At 44.1% G+C, this 21,045-nt stretch overlaps 2 protein-coding genes across 7 annotated transcripts in view; one reads left to right on the forward strand and one right to left on the reverse strand.

Moving 5' to 3' along the window:
* Nucleotides 1-1,985: 1,985 nt before the first annotated feature.
* Nucleotides 1,986-13,505, forward strand: SLC66A3 (solute carrier family 66 member 3). Of its 3 annotated transcripts, XM_084791388.1 has the most exons (7): nt 1,991-2,258; nt 4,501-4,583; nt 4,654-4,723; nt 6,749-6,806; nt 8,746-8,866; nt 9,906-9,947; nt 12,203-13,505. In XM_084791388.1, the coding sequence occupies exons 1-7, from the start codon at nt 2,116-2,118 to the stop codon at nt 12,292-12,294; spliced, it is 609 nt and encodes a 202-aa protein (XP_084647514.1). In that variant the 5' UTR covers nt 1,991-2,115; the 3' UTR covers nt 12,295-13,505. The 3 variants fall into 3 exon arrangements, with proteins under 3 accessions (XP_084647515.1, XP_084647516.1, XP_084647514.1); XM_084791389.1 differs by lacking the exons at nt 9,906-9,947; nt 12,203-13,505 and adding an exon at nt 9,647-9,891 and having other exon boundaries at nt 1,986-2,258; XM_084791390.1 differs by lacking the exon at nt 8,746-8,866 and having other exon boundaries at nt 1,989-2,258; nt 12,203-12,308.
* Nucleotides 13,506-14,550: 1,045 nt separating this feature from the next.
* The window catches only part of ROCK2 (Rho associated coiled-coil containing protein kinase 2), a 98,145-nt gene continuing 91,650 nt past the window's right edge, over nt 14,551-21,045 (reverse strand). For 2 of the 4 annotated variants that reach the window (XM_084791385.1, XM_084791387.1), the window contains 2 exons: nt 19,536-19,635; nt 14,551-17,832 (listed from right to left, as the gene is read on the reverse strand). In XM_084791385.1, the coding sequence (XP_084647511.1) occupies nt 19,548-19,635 (88 nt within the window). In that variant the 3' untranslated portion in view covers nt 14,551-17,832; nt 19,536-19,547. Of the gene's footprint in view, nt 17,833-19,535; nt 19,636-20,077; nt 20,207-21,045 lie in introns of all 4 variants that reach the window. The other 2 variants (XR_014780854.1, XM_084791386.1) reach the window with 2 other exon arrangements.

Genomic DNA, 21,045 nt, shown 5'->3' on the forward strand with positions numbered 1-21,045 from the left:
CCTTGCTTGCTGCTGGTTCATCTTGTTGCTGCATTTGCTATTGCTGAATTGCTGGTTTCCTGGACTGCTGGATATTCTGATGATGAAGACTGAATTTGCCTCAAGGAACTCCTAAATTCCTAATCAGCAGGAAGTAGCCTATAGAAGTCTATGCCCCCTTTCCCCTCTAACCTTTCTCTCCTACCTAGAGAAAGTTGAAAGGGATTAGGATGAAAAAAACAAGGGCTGGAAGGGAAGTAAAAAAGAGCCAATAAAGTAGCTCTGTCTGTGTGTGTGTGTGTGCGCACGCGCGCGTGTGTGTGGGCATGCATGTATATATGTATGCCAACAGGCCTTGGTGAGGACTGGAGACACGAAAATGTGCTGGTACATAGCTTACAGCACAGAATTAGCACAGACTGACTGTGCATATGTGTGTGTCTCATAACCAAGTGATCTCCAGAGGTGGGAAAAATGACCCCTTCTTCCAATCTTGTGCCTAAAGGGCTGTATCCAGGCTTCCTCATGGGAAGATACAAAGCCACCAACTCTCCCCAGGTAGGGCTCCAACAGACCAAACAATCAATCCTATCCAAGTTTAGCTGGGTCAACCAATGAGCTTATTGGGATTATTTACAGGAACATAAGTAACTCAGGCACCTGCACCACCCAACATGGGTGATGGCTCAAGAAAACTGCATCAGTCACTGGAGTTGAGTTGCACCCCCACCCCCACCCCATGCAATTTAGGGAAAACTACTACTCACAGTTTATAAACCATGGAGATGCCAACGGAATGCTAATGAGCCCTGAAGTCTCCCGCAGGTGATCACTGCAGCCCTCGGGCCAGAGAGCATGAATCCAACCCGGAGGAAACAGTAGTGCCCCACCACACCCGGACCCGAGATAGATCCCGAGGAGAACACACCTACAAAAAGTTGGGCATGTTGTATTTGTAATCTCACCTGTGGGGAGGTGAAAAACAAGGGGATCCCTGGAGCCTCCTGGCCAGTTAGCCTAACCTGTTTAGTGAGTTCCAAGCCAGTTAGAACCTGTCCCAAAAAGGAAAAAAAAAAAAGGTGGACAGTACTGGAGAAGTGACACTTGAGGTTGTCCATTGGCTTGTGCGCACACACATGTCAGCAACAGCAATTAACAAAACGAGGAGGGAAGGAAGGAAAGCGCGGGTTCTCAGATGGTACGGAACAAGCCTAAGGGTAGTGGGAAAATCAGTAGTTAAAAGCCAGTTTGGGTCACGTGACTGTGTCTCAACTCACACAATAAAAGGCCTAGCATAGTGGTACACAAGCGCACAAAGCAGAAGCAGGAGGATAAGTTGAAGGCTGGCTTAAGCTACACACACACACACACACACACACACACACACACACACACACACACACACACACACACACACACACACACAGAGTTAGTGAGCAAGTTCACTAAGATTAGCCTCTCCACAGACAGAAGGCTAGTTCCATGTGGCTGGGTCCTTTGGCTTATCCAGGCCTGTAAGACAGGGAGAATGCTGACCAGACTGGACCAAAGGTTTAAAAGTTTAAAGAAAAAAGATAACTTGTAGAGAGTGGTAGAGCTCCACAGAACGGCCTGAGAGGTAAGCTCTGTGCCCACCCAACCCATGCGGAGGTTAGTCTGTGTGGGCGTTTACACTCCTGTAGGAAAGGAACCCGTGGGTGGAACCGGGAAAGTGAATCAGCAGCTGGCAGAGCCCGGCAGGGCAGGGCAAGGCAGAGCTACCAGCAGTGCACACTCGGAGCAGAGCAGACATCCGGTAGAGAGCCTCCTAAGCCAAGCCGACTCTGGGCAGGGTGCACCCGGAGCCATGCAGACTCCGGGAGGGGTCACCCGGAGTTGAGCAGACTCCGGTCGGAGTGCACCCGAAGTGGAGCAAACACAAAGCTGAGCGCACCCGAAGCTCAGCAAGAACCCGGCTGAGTGCACCCAGAGAGGAACAGACTTGGGGTGGGGCGCACTCGGAGCGCAGCGGCTCGAGGCGTGGTCAGGGCGGGGCCTGGCTGGCGGGAAGGCGGAAGGACTCTTTGGACTCTGAGCCCCAGGTTCCCACCTACAAGATCCTACAGTCACCTAGTCTAGCACTCCCAGGACTACAGAATGGAGGCCGGGCTGCTGTGGTTCTGCAACTGGAGCACATTGGGCGTGTGCGCCGCACTCAAGCTGCCGCAGATCTACGCGCAGCTGGCCACGCGCAGCGCGAGGGGCATCAGCCTCCCAAGTTTACTTTTGGAGCTGGTGGGGTAAGGCCCCGGGAGGCCTGCAAGGAATTGGGAGTCCGGGAGGCCAAGGGTTAACTCGGGGATTGGGGTGGGGGTGGAATGACAAGAGGCTAATAGTTACTTTCCTGGGCGCTTACACCCACCTCCCTAACCTCTTCCCAAATCCCGGGAAGTACGAATTGCTTGTGCACGCCCATCTTACAGATTCAGCCCTTTTCCCCTCCGCCGCCTCTAACCCCCCCGCCCCCAACCCCCCCCCATCCTCGTCTTTAGCTACAACCTTATGGCCTCGGGCGAAGCCATTTGCACCTACTGTCCCTTGTCATCCCTAACCCCACCCAGCACCACCCACATTTTTCTTGCCTAGAGTCTCTTCCCCCACAGTCCAACCCCACCCCTCTCCCTCGTAAACCAGGGTTTGGGCTGAGATCTGAGTTACAAAATTTGAAGATTCCTTGTGGGATTAGGGGAAATTTGGTCAACCTTTGAAACTAGGGCTGTAGTCCAAGACGCAGGGATGAGCAGCAGTAGCCCTGGCTAAGTACTTAAGAGCCCTCTCCGTTTGACACCAGCCCCACCCCGCTGCCACCCACTGGTCCTGTATCCACCCGGAGGGGCGCGCCCGTAGGATGAGATGGGGGGCTTCAAGGTGCACCTTTCCAGAGCCGCTCGGCGGACCGTGCGCTGGAGGGGGAGGGGGGCTGCTCCGTTGGTTGCACAGTACAAGAGCACGTGCATTTTAGAGTGGGAGGTAGAGAGGAGTGAGGAGTAAGGTGCGAGACCGAGTGAAGGGTGCAGAAGGGACAGCCTGGCTGGGGCAGAAGATGCGGGTGTATGAGGTCAGAAGAGTTATTTGGGCTCTGGCTTGCTAAATTCTTCTTGGGCATCCGAAGCTGAGGCTTCTGGGTGCAGACTGAATAGAAAGCTCGCGATGCCTACAGAGCGCCAACCCACATCTCCCACCCTATAGCTCCCTCTTTGCTGCCTGGCTTTAAAGACGCAAATTCAATCAGGGATCCTCTCAAACCCTACAGGTGACCCTAGCAGAAAACAGCTATGACCTTAGAAAGTTCCTTGGGACCCGGAAGGGTCTTGCAGTACAGATAAAGTAGGCTCTTTCTGGAACTCCCAAAGGCCTCCCTCCCTCCCTTCGAGGCTGTGGGCGGGCCGCTATGGCCGACTTCTGTAATTAGGTCTGGCAGGGTTAAGACCAGCTCTCAGGCCAGAGGGCGTGAGCATGCTCTACCACTGAAATCCAATAGTTATTTATCCCTACCTCCGCCTAGCTCGTGAGAAGTTTCTGAAGGTCTTCCTGGGGCTCCTACACGCATTCTTTCTATAATCCCCACAGGCAGCTTCAGTTCAGAGTTGTTTTAATCCTGAGGTAGGAACAACAGGACTAGGAGGGGCAACCCAGCGGAATCCAGGCTATCTTCCTTCTGGCTCCCCTCTCTCCCTTCCCCCTCCCTCCTACATGGCCACTACAATTCTGCTTCCTTTCTGGGCCTTGCTTGCTTGCCTGCGTTACCCTTACCAGTCAGATAGGCTCTGAGGCATCAGGAAGATGCTAAAGGCCACCTCCCTTCAGACTCCTGCCTTAGATTTCTGTCTGAGCGCTGGAACTCTAAAACCATGGTTTTCGGGCATGAATTTTGCCCAGAGCCTATTTGAACCACACCAGAGGCTCTAAACCTGGTTGATAGGAACCTTTTAAACAGAAGGACTTAGACATACTCCCCAGGGCACAGGGGTGGGTGGGGTGTTTGGGTCCCCCTAAAAGCACAACAGCCAGAACTAGGGCAACACCTCGTAGAAAGACTCTCCATCATGGCAGCTGGAGAGATGGCTCAGAGGTCCTGAGTTCAATTCACAGCAACCACATGGTGGATCACAACCATCTATAATGAGATCTGGCGCCCTCTTCTGGTGTGCAGGCATACATGTAGTCAGAACACTGTATACGTAAAAAGACTGCATCATATGGCCTCATCTTTTTTGGACCTTTTCCCGAGTGATCTCTGTGATATGGTAGGCAGTGTTGAGTGACCCCTGAAGGTGTCTGGCTCACATTCCAGGGAGCATGTGCTGACACTCAAGGACTCTTGGACATGCTATATAGGTCTCTGGCAATATTCCCGAAGCTCTATCCTCAGACTAGTCACAAGTATGATAAAGGCCACAGGAATTAGTGGTAAATGTGCCAGTGTCTGGGGTCTGGAGGGTCACAGGGTTGGCAGTGAATATTTGCCCATCTGGTCTCCAGGTTCCTTGTCTTTCTTCGTTACCAATGTTACTACGAAAACCCGCTGCTCACCTACCTGGAATACCCCATTCTCATTGCACAAGGTAACTGGCCCTCCAATCCCCAGCCTGCCCTCCAGCTGCCCTGCCCATCTCACAGAGCCTCTTCTTTCAGACATTGTCCTCCTGCTCTTCGTCTTTCATTTCAATGGGAATGTGAAGCAAGCCTTGCCCTACATGGCTGTGTATCCTTCCTGCATCTGAGCTGGAGACAGAGGTGGAGGGGCTAAGGAAGGGACTCAGTGGTGGCAGACAAGAGGCTCTGGATTCTGTCATCTGCACTGGGGAAAAAAAAGGACTTGGGATGGTATTTGCTAAGACATACATGGACAGGGTCCTTTTCATTTTTAACTAAAAAACAATCACAAATGCAAGTCTTGACATGAATCTTAGGTTGATACAGTTATTGCCAGAGGTATCCCACTGCCAGGATGCTCAAGACCAATGGGATTTGCTGTGTCCCTGCTAAACATGAGTAGTGTGCAGTCACCCTGATAAGAGCAAACAAGCCCCATCTGTGCTTATCTTGGGCACTCCTTCCTTCTCAGAGAATGTCCCCAGGGGATTAATAATATGAGAGTGCCTGGCATCAAGTCCCTTGCAGGATGCACCTGGCAGGTGCCCTTCAGTGAGTGGGTAGGCATGGGCCAGATGAGGGCGGTTTTCCTCTAATCAGACACCTGCAAAATTGTAATTTAGAGGCTGTGCCTTGTCATGTGGGTGGCTGTGTTAGTTTGGAGGCCTACAGTGCAGAATGGCCAACTATCAGCAGACTAAGCCACTTGGTGGCATCTTCTATGCAAAAGGTTAGGTTTCACATCAGCCCTTTTCGTAAAGATTTGTTGTCACTTTTCTTGAATTTCATGTCCCTTAAAAGGTCAAGTAAGTGCATGGCAGTGGCTAATTTTGCTGCCTCCATGACATGGCCACACACAGGGTTTGGGCAAGTCTTGATCAGAAGCTGTCTCAGATTGTGATCAGCCCTCTGGCTCAGGTTCTCTTCCCTTCATACAAAGAGGGAGAGCATAGCTGTGCTCCACTTCTGCTCTGAGGTCAGTTTCATGGGAGTGTTGCTTTCATCTCCCCATGTAGCTGAGAATGACGTTGAACTCCTGAGCTTCCATCTTCCACCTCCCAATGCTGGAATCACAGGCATGTGCCACTACACTTAGTATAGAAAATGTTTTGCTAAGAGTTCAGCACAGCTGGATGCTGGCCATTGCTGCCTCCTGGCACTGACCATCTCTAGTGTAATCCCTTCCTTTACTTAATGTAACCATTGTTTTCAGCCTTTTTTGGGTTTCTTCTGTATGCTGATAGCATGTGGGAGGTAGACAGAACAAAGAATGAAACCCAAGGAAAAGCAGTGGGAAGCAATTTGTTCCTCCCAGCCACTCCTGCCTGACAATGGCACCCCCGCCTCCCACGGCCCCCACCCCCTCCCCGCTCCAGGCTTGATCTTTCCATTCTGCTCTTTGTTTCATGTAGTCACTGAGCTTCCTGCACAGGCCAGATAGAAAATGATTCCTCCTTACCTATCATCATACACTGCTACTACTGTGCTTTTACAATAGAATTAGTGGGAAAGGGGTGAGGACTCAGTAAAAGGTTCACACACAGCACACCTGTTTTGCAGACCACCTCTCCTTTGCAAGGGTGGACCCTTCTAGTAAGTGCTTAATTTTGATGATGCATTTGAGATGTCTGCATGGTCAGAAAACCAACAGTTGGGGGAGCTGGAGAGATGGCTCAGAGGTTAAGAGCACTGGCTGCTCTTCCAAAGGACTCAGGTTCATTTCCCAGCCCCCACATGGCAGCTCACAACTGTCTGTAACTCCAGTTCCAGATCTGACACTCTCACACACACACACATGCAGGCCAAACACAAATGCCCATAAAATAAACATAAATTATTTTAAAAAAGAAAACCAGAAGAGAGTTACAGCTCTGGATATTCCCAATCCCAGGTTACATGTCGTGTGGCATGTCGTCTTCCATACTTTTCTTCTGTTCTTTTTAACTCAGGACAGATGCTCACATGTAACCCCTTGCATCTTTTCTAAACCGGACACTATCCAGCAGAAGAGCTCCCTACTCTGTCTTGGCCTCTTCGTCACACTCTGTGGTCTGATTTGGTCTGTGTGGGATGAGATGGAGGGGTGGGTGGGCCTGCCAGTGACTTGCTGCTGGGTCCCTTAGCACTTGGCCAGATTTGTGTCTTCTTGGTTCATCCTCAGCCTGCAGAAATGGATCATCGACTTGGCCATGGTGAGTGGTGCCACTAACAGAGACTGAAAAAGCACATACCTTCTCTTTGCCTCACATCACTTTAGAGCAGTGGTTCTCTGCAGGGAACCATGGAATTGGCTTAGCCTTGCTGCCTTGAGAGGCATGCACCATAGGTTTTTCAGGTTAGAGTCCATGGCTCCTGAGGCACAAGGTGCCTTCCAGGTCCTCAGAGACCAATGCACTCCCTCAGGCAGTGAAATGTTCAGGCCAATTTATCTGTTATGTTCCCTTAGTAGTCAAGGAAGTAACAATTGGCTTTGGACATCATTAATCTCGTTAATCTTGTGCATCCTGTATAGCTTGCAAATGTCATTGTATTCTGGCAATTACAGCTGTACTGATCCTGGCAACAGCTATTATACTGTTTCTGATAAAGGTAAAAAAAAAACACCTATTATTTTCAATTAAATGGCCACAGCCTAAGTTTTGCTATGGACCATCCAACCATCCTGGTTTCATTCTTCAAGGGCATTATCAGGTGACCTTGGTCCAGTAATTAAGGGTGCTTACTTACAGTCAGCCCTCTCAACCTTCCTAATGATGTGACTGACCCTTTAGTAAGGTTCCTCATGTTGTGGTGACCCCAACCATAAAATTATTTTGTTGCTTCTTTATAACGGTGGTTTTGCTGATGTTATGAATCTGACATGCAGGATACATGATATCCGCATAGGGGTTGCTGAGAACCACTGCTCTGGAGCACTGAGGGTGCAGCTGTGCTGAGGATGAAAAGGCAATGGCAGCCAATTATTAGAAGACATTATTCTTGAAAGGTTTTGAGTTTGGGGCTCAAGGGGAGCATTAAGATAGAATGTCCCTCCCCCCATTTTATGTGCATGGGGATGCATGCAGACATTTGCAGTCATCAGTTGTCTCCTTTCATCTTGTGGATTTCTGGGACTGAACTTGGGCCATCAGGACCCACAGCAATCTCTCCCCCCCCCCCCCCAGCCATTCTGCTATCCCTGACAGCCTAATTTTTAAAGAATTAGCTTTCCCATTTCCCTCCACTCTGTGACTCCTCCCCTAGTCCCTCTACAAGCAATTACTGTGTACCTGCTCTCAGGTAGACTTGGGGACTGGTACTTTATATGGCTACATGCAGCTTATTCACATCTCAGCTTCTGCCCAGTCCCTTGCCTGCACTGGATTGTTTTGTAGGAAAACATGAGGCTTTTCCTTGAGTATGTGTTGACACTACCAGGGTTCCGTTATGGCCTCTTCCCAGACTACCCCTTGATCTCAAAGTTGGCTTTTTTCATGAAAATTAAATACTCCAAGTAGCTTGTCTTTTCAGACATGGCTGTGTCATAACCCACTTTTGGTGTCTCTCCCTTTTTGGTGTCTCTTTCCACCACACTGACCTGGCCTGGCACCCAAATTTTTCAAAAGCCTTTTTTTTTCACAGGCTTCCCTGCTTGTGGTCAGCATTCCTGCAGGCCATCTGTGCCCAGTTCCCACTGTGACTTGTCTGAGAAGTAACAGAAGACACAGCTCTCAGGACAGGGAATAGACACATAAGACACTCTACTGCTATACTGGGGGGAGGAGGGGATGGGGTGGGTCTGTAACCAGGTCTCTGATTCTTCGCTATCTTTGGCCAGTTCACTCCCCACCAGAGGCAGCTAAGGGCCATTCTTCACCAAATTGAACTTTCAAACCTTGGCAGGTTGAGGATTGCTAGACTTGAAAGAAAGTTTGGCTTAAAAAGTACTGTATCTGGGCTGATGAGATGACTAGGTGGTTAAAGGTGCTTGCTGCCAAGCCTGAAGACCCAAGTTCAATCCCCAGGATCCCATGGTGGAAGGAGAACTGGCTCCCATGAGTTGTACCCCCTCTCCAGAGAATAAATTGTGAGAGAAAAAAGTGTACTTTATCAGTCCTTTTAGGCCCCTAACTCTCATTTTCCCCACAACAGAACTTATGCACAGTCATCAGTGCAGCCAGTAAGTTTGCCCAGCTTCAGTATTTGTGGAAGGCACAGGACTCAGGAGCTGTGAGTGCACTCACCTGGGGCCTCTCTGCCTACACCTGTGCAAGTAAGATCATCACTCTCTAGGGACTGGGTTTCATCACTATCAGGGTCTCCCTGGTGTTAACTGAGTGTCTGGGTCATTTTTGTGCTAATACTCCCATATATAAAGGGACATAATGCAGGCTGTAACTGACTGAGTATTGGCTTAAACTATTACCCAGGGTCCTGTTGGGGTTGTTAATGGAGAAAGAAGCTAAACAAAAACAAACAAAACCCACTCTGGTTAGACGGGAAGAGCTTGTCTTTGTCAAGTCTTAGTTTTCTAACCTATGAAAAATAGAGTGGTGTTCATTGCTAAGGAATTTTTGCCAAGCATGGTAATGCATGCCTTTACTCATAGTACTCAGGAAGTAGAGGCAGGTGGGCCCCTGGGAGTTCATGGCCAGCCAGTGATACATAGTGAGACTCTATCTCAAAACATTTTTGTTTCTTATGTATTGGGTATTTTGCCTAAATTTAAGTATGCACCACATGCATGCCTGGTGCCCACAGAGGCCAGAAGAGGGGGTCAGATCCTCTGGGACTGCGGTTATGTGTCCCACATGGATGCTGGGAAGTAAACCCAAGTCCTATGGAAGAGTCAGTGCTTTTAACCATTGAGCCATCTCTTCAGCCTGTCTACATATATCTTTATATATGTATATATCTACATATACCTTTATATATCTACACACACACACACACCACATGTATCTTTTAAGTTAGTGGAAGCCTTTCTTCAACTAAACTGCCCGGAAACTCAATATACAAATGAGACTTTAAGGGTTTTTTTTTTTTTTTTTAGGTGAGCACATGGAGACCTCTCTGGCAGTGCTGAGCTACTGTTATCACTTCTGCTTTTGCAAGCAGCTTCTATATAACCAGGTCACAGTGCATGGCTGCTCATTAGACAGACACACAGTACAGTATTAACAAGGATGCCATCAGTAATATTCAAGAAGTTAATATATATCGTTATAGTGAATTGGAAAAGCATGAGCTAAATAGAAATGCAAAAATGTGTGACAAACAGGTAACTTACTGTTATGAATTTTCTGTTACAGCAAGAGTAATAACAACCTTAATGACCACCAACGATCTGACAAGTAAGCAAAAATTTTTTACTTCCTGATTGCATTTTTTTGGTGAGACTTGGGTCTCCACGTGGAACCCATCATAAAGTTTAACAAATCCATTTGGTTCAACTGGGCTATGGATTCAGAAGACAAAAGAGTATGCATTTAGTCTTCAACAGTGACCTGTATTAAGCATCCACTCCTTGTAGTCCTAGGGGAGGAACATACATACTCACGGGAGTCAATTCTCATCCTGGAGTTTCTACTTCAACAAATAAATTGGACAAGGAGGAACACAATTAACTGTTGAATTATGCTGTGAAATGGATTTTTGGAGTGGAGTAGCTGAGTGTGGTGACATGCACCTATAGTCCCATATACTTAAGCAGCTGAGGCAAAAGAGCCAGGCCAGCCTTAGAGATCTTCAAAACAAAAATGAGAGACCAATAGGGAAGCTAGCTGAAAGTGCCCGTCTACGCCAGGGAACCAAGAGCTTAATCTGCAGAAGAGGAAGATCTTAAAAGCTGAGTAACATCTTGATCAGAGGAATAATACAAGGCATGACCACGGCTGGATATACTGAGGAGTTCAGGACATGGGAGGCAGGGGAGGAGGAGGAGGTGCAGGAGCCAGAGAGGCCAGAACTATAGACAAGCCTTTGAGCAGAAAGACACCTCCAACTATTTTAAAGCAATAGCTCAAGTTACATGCTCATACAGGAAGTAGGTGGTGGTGGTGGTGGTGGTAGTGGTAGTAGTAGTGTGTGCACACGCTCATGTAAGAAAGCTAAGAAAATACTGGTCAACTGAAAGAAATCAATTAATCCCTTAAGCTGTTCTCAACTTGCAACACAGCACCTTTGGAAAGTGAAAAAACAGAAACTTACCCAATGATTGGCAAATGTCCTCAGCACTAGACATTTCATTGAGAAAGCAAGCTGCAGAAGGGTGAAGTCCCTTCTGGGAAGTTGCACTTTTGTCAGCTCTGATTCAGTGACAGGGGATGGAAAAGGAGACAGACCTTGCTCTCCTCTGTGGGACATGAGTCCACTGGAGGAAAAGGACTTAAACACCAAAGAGCCTACACACATTAAAAAAAAAAAAAAGCCTGTACTGGGGCTGGAGAGATGGCTCAGAGGTTAAGAGCACTGTCTGATCTTCCAAAGGTCCTGAGTTCAATTCCCAGCAACCACATGGTAGCTCACAACCATCTACAATGAGATCTGGTGCCCTTTTCTGTTGTGTAGACACATATGTGGGCAGAATCCTGTATAAATAAAAAAATAAATATTAAAAAAAAAGCCTGTACCTAAATGATCAAGAATGCTCCCACGGAAATCTGTTTCTTATCTGTCACCACTGTTCCTAAGTGACTAGCTTTTAAAAACAGTGGCCAGCCAGGTGTAATACCTTTAAGCCCAACACTCGGGAGGCAGAGGCAGGCTGATCTCTGTGAGTTCAAGGCAAACCTGGTTACATAAAATGTTCCAGGACAGCTAGGAACTTATAAAGAGACCCTGACAAAAAACAGGGAGTGAGGGGGGAAGGGAAAGACAGAGACGTGCTAGTATGCCATATGCATCTGTAGCTCATTTGTTAAAGTGGCTTGCCTTGCATGTGGGGAGCCCTGGGCTTCAATGCTCAGCACACCCTAAAATTGTAGTCCTAGCACTTTGGTTGCAGAGACAGGAGAATCAGTTTAAATTCATCCTCAGCTACAGAGTTTGAGTCAGTGAGACTTGTCATAAAACACACAAAAACACAACCTTGTCTTAAAAGGCAAGTTACGCTGTTGCTCTCATGGTCTATCGGTCACATTTTTTGGTGGCTACTTCATTATACAGTATGTACTGACACAGGGCTGATTTCTCAGCAATAATTTCATGAGATGCAGTCGTTGCTGTGTTGCCCAGGTTGGCTTTTCATTGGGACCCCAAGCAGTCCTCTTGCCTCAGTTTCCCTCATGGGTGTGTGGGCAGGGTCCACCACACTTTACTAGAATGGTCCTCACAAATGAAGCATTCTGAGACACACATTGTCTTCGAGGTATAAGCAAAGGGGTCTTAGTTACACTTCTTAGCCAGAGCCACATTACTTCAATGAGGTAATGGATGCATGGCCGCATGCCCAGGTGGGCATTTCTACAGCAAAGTCCTTTCCCAGGAAACACCTGTGTTCTTATGATCTTGTTTTGTCTGGGGATTGGGGTGAAACCTTACATTATTATTTCTACTTAAAGCAATAAAATGCCCAGTTTTTTTTAATGTCAAAACTTTTTTTTTCCAGTTCTTATCCGTTTTGTGATCATGTTGGCTTTAAATATATGGGTAACAGCAACAGTACTTCACTACCGGAAGCCTGTCACCAAGGCTGAATGACAGATGTATTCTTTCTACACACAGTGGACCTCAAATGACAGAACCAGGGGATGCACCATTGCTTCTCATTGCTGTATTTAAAATCTTTTACTACTCAATCATTTCAGAAGCTTTAAATCAAGTTTGTTAAATTTGAAAAAGCTACTTAGTTGGATATGGAAGTGCAAATCTGCAATCCCAGCACTTGGGAGTTTGAGGTAGCCTGGGTTGTGGAAGAGCTTAGACATTGAGTTTTTCTGCCCCCCACCCCCACCAAGGTCACACTATATAGCCTAGGGCACCTTCCAACTTGTGATTGTCCTTCGTTAGCCTTCTAAGCACTGGGCATGCTGGACTAGAGTGGACCACCACACCTGGCTTTGACACCTGGAAACCACCCAAGAGACCATCTTGGCTCTTAAAAGTCATAATTAAATTCTCCCAGAAGAGCCAGCTACATCTACACTTCGGCTTTCAGGACCTTAGTCTTCTCAAAAGGAGAGGGGTGTGCTCAGTCAGAAATGGAACTGTGCCCACCTGGACAGTTCAACTCTTTCATGACCAAGGGCTTGGCTTACTAGATCACAACGCAGTGTAAGATCTCCTCACGTCAAGCAGGAATGAAATGTGCACAGATATAATGGTTCGTATACTAAGTTCTCCAACACTTCATGGAGTGCCTTAAAGAATTCTTAAACAGAACCCTGATCTGTTTAAGGAAATCCCAACGGTCTTCCCAGTTTAAGCACATTGCCGCCATGTTTTAAAGGGCTATACCTCAGTTACCAATGCTGGAACTTAGTATTAGTTTTAGCTACTGGAAGGTATACAGTAAAGAGTATTGCTAAGTCTTACCCACTCCTTACTAAGTATCTTAACATTATCTTACCAAAGTAACAAATACTAAGCATCGCTGGTTACAGTTCTTCCGATGTTTTTTTGTTTTTTGTTTTTGAGACAGGGTCTCTCTGTGTAGCCTTGGCTGTCCTGGACTCACTTTGTAGACCAGGCTGGCCTCCAACTCACAGCGATCCACCAGCCTCTGCCTCCTGAGTGCTGGGACTAAAGGCACACGCCACCACGCCTGGCTCCTCCAATGTTTTTTAAAACCCAACATTTAAAAGCTCACTTTCTTTTATGTTATTATTCTGATATTTCCAAGTAAATAAATGATGTTTTGGGGAAAATGTTTAGTTTACTATATAAAATAAACTTTCATTTAATGAACTCCACTGAATCTTAAGCTGTCATGAATTTTCAACTCCTTAGCTGTACAGCTCCTTAGCAAGTCAGCTAAACTTGTTAAGTAGCTTGTAGTGGACCCAGGGGAAAGAAATACTACATCTAAACATAAATTAATCTATGGTTACTTCAATCAGTGTCAAAAAACAAAAGCCAAGTTCATCTTTCGTCATATACACTGACAAGTGGGCCATGAGCTTATTAATTTACTATAAATTGTGGTCTTTACCCCAACAAGTGTTTTAGATATATTCAATCAGGACTTTTATTTTACCACTACTTAAAGCAACTCTTTTTTCCTTTCTCCTTCTCTCTGTTTTTGTTTGTTTGTTTGTTTTTCCCGAGACAGGGTTTCTCTGTTTAGCCTTGGCTGTCCTGGACTTGCTTTGTAGAGCAGGCCGGCCTCGAACTCACAGTGATCCACCTGCCTCTGCTGGGATTAAAGGCGTGCGCCACCAAGCCCGGCCTAAAGCAATTCTTTTAAATTAAAAACAAATATCCACACCAACCACCAAAGAAAACCCTCCCTTTTTGTAGCCCAAGCTGGGCTCAAACTCATTTTTCTGTCTCGACCTCTTTAGCTTATTTTACCAGCATGCATCACCACAATTGGCCATTTATTCCCCCCCCCCCCCCCCCCGCCTTTAGAGGGAACATCTGGATTACTGAAGCTATCTCACATGCACTAGCATCCTATTTCAAACAGTCTCTGTAAGGTAGATACAGTCTGCACTTTATAGATGAGTGTACTGCAACTCAGAGAATACCCAAGCCCAGACCAGAAGGCAGCCACAAACTACCAGTAAATGTGCCGATCACACTACTTTCAGGCAGAAAGGCACCCTGTGTCCTCTACCCTCCCCACCTGGAATCTGACTAAGTCTACATGCCCAAAGTGAATCAGAGGCAGACTCCAGAACTAAACTCTCCATGAGGCAGATGTGGTTTTACTATGGTGACATCCCATTTTCTATCGGCATCCTTTAGGGAGACAGAGTAAGAGCTGCAGCACTCCACAACTACTTCACAGGAAAAGGTGCTTACATCTTAGTTTCTTTTATTTATTTTTTTAAACAAAAAGCAGGCATAAAAATACAATTACATTACTACAAAGATGCAACAAAATAAAAAATAAATTGAGGTTAGGATTTTTTTTTGTTGCGGGGAGGGGGGCAGCTGGTCCAGGATGACTCTCTAAATCATGCAGTTTATAACTTATTACAGTTCCAAACAAAAGTCACCGCAGGGAAGGGAACAAGGCAAGGCCCCAGGGCACAACACTTAGCACTGTCACACAGTGCTTGTCAAAGTGCTTTAACATTGGCTGTGGCACCTCCACAAGCCAGGGGAGCTGAAGCCACCTTCAGGCAGGAAAGGAGACTCAGTAGCAGTCAAAGGGCCTGTGAAGCTCAGAAGCTACAAGGTCTACTTGGGGTTTCAACATGCTGCTTAAAGCATGACTGTAAGGCTAATTAGTGTCTGAGTTTCTCTACTTTACTCTGGGAATCCTAACAGACGACAGCAGCAGCATGATGTTTTCAGTTGTTTTGGCAGCCTCCAGCACTTCTCACTAGGATCATGAAGTAATGAAAGCCTCTGTAGGGCCCGTGGCCTCTCACAGGCTGGCCACAAACACCAGCTTTCCCTTAGAATCACTAACCTGCCTATCCTTTAGCTGATCAGGGCATTTCAAACTTTCAGAAAGGTTCCTTTAAACAAAAAACAAAACAAAAAACAAAAAAAACTTGCTTTTAGATAATGTTTTTGGAAATTAATGCTTAAATTTTACATTAATACTGGTACTTAAGTTTTTTGCTTCTTTTTTGTTTCCACAATGCAAAAGTATAGCATTCAACTAAGGAAACCCAGTATTCCCTGTCTTTTAGGTACCAATTGGAGTTTTCATGGCTCTGGGGGGAAAATGAACAAAGGACACTGTATCTGTCCTGCTAAGCATTGAAGGTTTGGGGGGGGGGCCTCAAGAAAAAGTGAAACTGGGACAAAATTAGGTTGCTCTTGTAATGGCTATTGGGTTGGGGGGGAAATGGCAAGTACATGCAAGGAAAAACAAATACTTCCCTAAGGTCACATGTTTTTTACACGAAATTCTGTCAGTTGGACAAATGACCTTAAAAATCCCTATTAAACCATATGTGAAGAAGCTCCATGGAGATTTTTCACCCTTCAGAATGTTTTATTCCCCTGAATCCTTCACATTAATTGCCTTGTACAGCTGCATCACAACATGATTCTTCAAACTCTAATACATATATACACACACAGCATCCAAAATTTAAACTTTTGCCTTTTTTACTGAAATACTTCAATTATTCATGTGTAAACTTGACATTATTTCACCTTAATAAAGTTTATTTAAAAATATATATCTATATACTCTCCAATTCAGAATAGGATAGAACCTCCCATATTGTAACAAAATCTTTATATAAAATATTAAATCAGTCTCATTTTAAACAACTCTAATGAATGGAAATAGTTCTTCTATATAAATTTTATATATTTTCATTTTTAAATCTTAAGGAAGGAGGGAGGGAGGAAGAGAGGAAAAGAAGGAGGAAAGAAGCTGTGTTCCAAACCAGAGTTGCAGAACACAGCTGCTTCCAGGGAAATGGCATGCACATGTAGTCTTAACAGACAGCATGAAAGATGCAACTGGGCCACCTGAAGGTCACAGAATTGGATTTAGTATATCACTAGGCCAAAGGCCACTATCTCCACAATAGTATCTATAACAAGAATCAAACTTTTTACAACATCTCTTCACTGACCCCAGAGGGAAGCAATAAAAAATGTTTACTGGCTTCACTGAAATATCAGGCAAACATTTCACTACCATAGTGAACTTCGAATATGTACAGAACCTGCTGCTGCCCACTGCTGCACTCTGCTGTGCGGTTAAGCTCACTTACCTGGGCCAGTAGCATAGCAGGATAGATCCCACCTGTTCTCTAACCTCAGCAGCATCTAATAATAAAAATCAAATTAAGCGCTTTTGAGGCTGCCTCTTCCAACATATCAAGGCTGAATTACTGCCATATACAGTTGTTTGTTTCAGGAACACATTTAAATATTTAAAATATATCTACAGTACATGTTAAGTTTTTTTTTTTTAATATACGTGAGACAATTTCTGAATCTTGAATGAAAATGTGAAAAAAACTGTCTTTACCATAAATAAAAACACATTTACGGTAATCAGCAAATTTAAAATTCTGTAGTCACAGACTAGTTGAAGTCTGTAAAAAGGGATGAAAAAAATAACAGATGTATATCACACACATTAGTTTCAATATAATCCATTATTGTTTCTATGACCAAATACATTAAAAACCATTATACATCAAATAGGCTGACACTGACATAACTATTACATGTAAAATAGTGCACTACTTTCCCCACAAGCAAGCTGCGTCCTAAGAGCTGGTAGACACTTGTTCTTTCTTTTCTTAAATATAGAAAAGGGTTTAGATTTGGGGGGGGGAAGAAAATTAAATTAAGGCATTCAAAATGGGTAAAGTTGCCTACCATAAGCATTAGGAAACTGGAATAATTAACTTTAAACTTTGTTACAGTTACTGTTTACACAAACATGCATCTCCTATCAAGTACATGAATGAAGGATATAAACTCCAACATTATGGCTTTACACAAGTGCATAGTTGCAACTGAAGTAATGATGTCTGATTAATGTGTATAAAAAATAAAATGGTAAGGTAAAAAAAACCTTGCAGTATTACAGTACAATGTGTTTTTATGTATGTGTATGTGTGTGTATACACACACACACACACATATGAGGCTCAACTCATATGTACATACATACATGAACACAACATCATGGTCACTCTTAAAGATGCAGTCAGCATCATTGTAGTAGGATTCATTCCAAAATTCTTCTGGCTAATGTGCTGGTGAAAACCCTGTTGAAGCTGAAATGTGATTTCTTTAAATTCTTCTCAATGCTGTGCAATGTAGTGTGACTGCCAAGAGGTTTATGAAGCATGTCTGGAAGAGTTGCATGACACCTTTACTCACCAATCACTGTTTAATTTGTTTCAGAGCAGCCCAGAAAACCTCTCCATAATTTGTAATTTTTTCATGAGGGAAGGAAGCACACACACATATGTGTGCATATGTACATGTATGTGTGTGAACATGTACACACACATGCGCTTGTGTGTATCAGTCTTTCAGTAAAATATAGCTTTTTAGTTGTTTTGAGAAATCATATTTCAGTCTTGTGGCTGGAAGAATATGATCACCTTCAATTTAACTGCTTTCATAGAAGGCAGTTAGCTAGAAAGGAAGGAAAAACAATGTTAGTTGATACAGTTAAGTAAGAGACTATTAAATTCCCTGAAAATGTATTTCACTTTTATCATTAAACTCTATTTCCTCTGTATTTCTAAAACCCAATTCATGCATTGACATACTCAATTATAATACTTTCTTAGTTTTCAGTACATGCAATTACATTCTCTCTAAATACAACAATTGATTTTCTAAGTCCCACTGGCCACAAACATTCAATGCAGTTAATGGGCAATGTTAAGTTTAATCAAAGCACTACAGCAGGGCCTTGTTTGAGCGCTGAGCTACTAGCTACCTTATGTAGCTGAAGGAGCAGGATTTATGGTCAGGTTCTCCATATCTGTAGAACCTCAAGCCACATTTTTTTCATAGCTATAAAATAGAAGTAAAGGGCTAGACTCTAGCTGTTATAATACAGCTTAGGGGTAGAACATTTGTCTAGCAAGCCCAAGGTCCTATCACAAAACAAAACAAAGAAACTGAAATAGGAATAAACATGTTGTAGTATACATATGTAAAGACATTCACAATGTTATATAACATGATGTAGTAAGTACATGTCCTCACAACGTGCTCAACTGACACAGATTACTTCTTTTTCTTAAAAAAAAATTATTTATTTATTTACTTAACATTCTTATGTGTCTATTCTGTGTGATGATTTAAAATTAGGAGGTTTAATTTTCATTCAATGTCATTATTAAGCAAACCATTTTACACTCTACTTTTCTGTCCTCTGAGGCAGGGTCTCATTCCTCAGGCTTGTCTGGCATGGATCTCACAAGCCTTTCCTGCTGAGTGGGAACTGCAGTCTTTCATGTTGTAATACCCAGTGCTCTTTTTGAGACAAGGTCTTATGTACCCTAGACTGGCTTCAAATTCACTATGCAGCTTGAAGATGACCTTGAAGTCTCCATTGTTCTGCCCCCGCCCCCTCCCAAAAGCCTGGTATTCAAAGTGGGCTACAATGCCTGGTTTTCCATTTCCATGTCACTCATATTCTTTTTAGCAAGGGTAATGTTAAATTTCCACATCACAAAGACAAATCAGAAAGAGCTACTTCATTGCACCGTATCAGTCTTAAAAAGTTTTTATGGCTTTTATTTTTGCAAGTTAGAAAGGAAGGAAGGAGAAAAAAGGAGGGAGAAAAACAAACAAACAACAAACCCATGCTATGTTCACAAACTAGTCTGAGACTATAAAAACATTGTTAAGTTTTAATTCTCTGAATATATTTGTTCCTTTTTTATTTCTAAATGCTTAATTTCTAAGATAAAATATTTTAATTCCAACAACAGTGAAAAATGATAGCCAATAATGAATCTGAACATAGCTGGTCGGTGGTGGCGCACACCTTTAATCCCAGCACTTGGAAGGCAGAGGCAGGTGGATCTCTGTGAGTTCGAGGCCAGCCTGGTCTACTGAGTTCCAATATAGCTAGAGCTACACAGAAAAACCATGTCTCAAAAATCCATAAACAAACAAACAGAATCTGAACATAGCATTTCACTTTAACACTTGCCATGGAAATTCTAGTTAGAAATATAAACATTATTTCTGAAAACTAGTTTTTATATACATCCTATTAAAAACATCATAAAATTTCAAAACTAGTCCAGAAAAAGATCAAGTGCAAACCACATGCACTACATGGAAAGTACTAAAAACTCATTCTTTTTTTGATTTACCCATTTATTTCTTCAGAAATCAAACACATCGTCATCATCATCATCACCATCAACATCATCAAATGACCAATCCCAGTCTTTAAATGCCAAATCAAGCAATCTGTAACAGGAGGTTCACAAGTTTATATGCTCTATCATTTAGACTGTAGACCACAGCACTGTGGCTAGAATGTGCTGTGCATGCTCTAACTCCCCTTTCAGGAGCAGCGTGGCAACAGTTCAGATGGATACACCCAGGAAAGTTTCTCCATTGGCATATGCAGGTGTACCCGTGTTGGCCAGGCACAGGCCAGGCACACTGCAGAAAGGTTCGCTGGAAGGAACCCAAGACAGATTCTGTCTGAGCTAAGAACATAATTTGCTCTTCTCACTTATTCCTACTGTCCAGATAAAGATGTAACTACCCTGATTCTCAATGTGTAAGTACAAAAAGGTGTGTTACCAGCTGACAATTGTTAATAAATAACACCAAAACCAATAAACTCTTTTGAAAGGAAGCAGCGACAGGAACACAGTTTTCTCAATTCCAGAAGGACACCTACCTGCTGAGTCGGTCAGCCACAGCTATGTTCTCATATGGCTGGAACTCGAATGTTTCTTTTAATACTTTTTTATTTTATGTGCACTGGTGTTTTGCTTACATGCGTGTCTGTGTGACCGTGTCATACTCTCTGCAAGTAGAATTACAGAGTCGTGAGCTGCTATGTGGGCGCGAGAAGCTCAGGCCCTCTGAAGGGCAGCCAGTGGTCTCAACCAAGGAGCCACCTCTCCAGCCCACTTTTTAATTAAAATATATTTTAAAATTAATACTCTATCTTCTCTTCAGATTACACAGACAACTTCTGCTTTTTTAAAATTACATTCATAGCCAGGCATAGTGGGGCATGCCTTTAATCCCAGCACTTGGGAGGCAGAGACAGAAAGGTCCCTGTGAATTCGAGGCCAGCCTGTTCTACAAAGTGAATCCAGGACAGCCAGGGAAACCCTGTCTTGAAAAAACAAACAAACAAACAAACAAACAAAAAAGTCATTTATTTATTTTGTGTGTGTTAATATACACATGCCATGGAAGTTGCCTGAAGGTCAGAGGACAATTTGTACAAATCCATGTAGGTTTGAGGGATGGTACCTTTACCCACTGAGTCATCTCACCACCCAGGCCTGTTCTTTCCAATTAAAGTATCTATACTGTAACATTGCAATCACCTTTATTTAAATCAGGGAGGTGGGTAAGCCTTTAATTATTATAACTGTGATGCTCATGAAGTTCTGCCATGGAACCTTCTGGTCCCCAGTGTTACACCTGTTTACCATGTCAGTGGTTCTAAACTTTAGTGTATAATATTTACCTATAAAGTACTCTCAGACCTTGTTCTGCAATCTGGATATGACTGATAGAAGTAGGAAGGCCCCAGTATTTGCACATTTAAATAAACTGAATAATTTTTTGCTTTGTTTCTGTTTTACCACACAAGGTCTAATGTAGCCTAGGCTAGCCTCAAAGTTACTG

The sequence above is a fragment of the Acomys minous genome, assembly GCF_964271855.1.
Source record: "Acomys minous genome assembly, chromosome: 8".
Lineage (NCBI taxonomy): Eukaryota > Metazoa > Chordata > Mammalia > Rodentia > Muridae > Acomys > Acomys minous.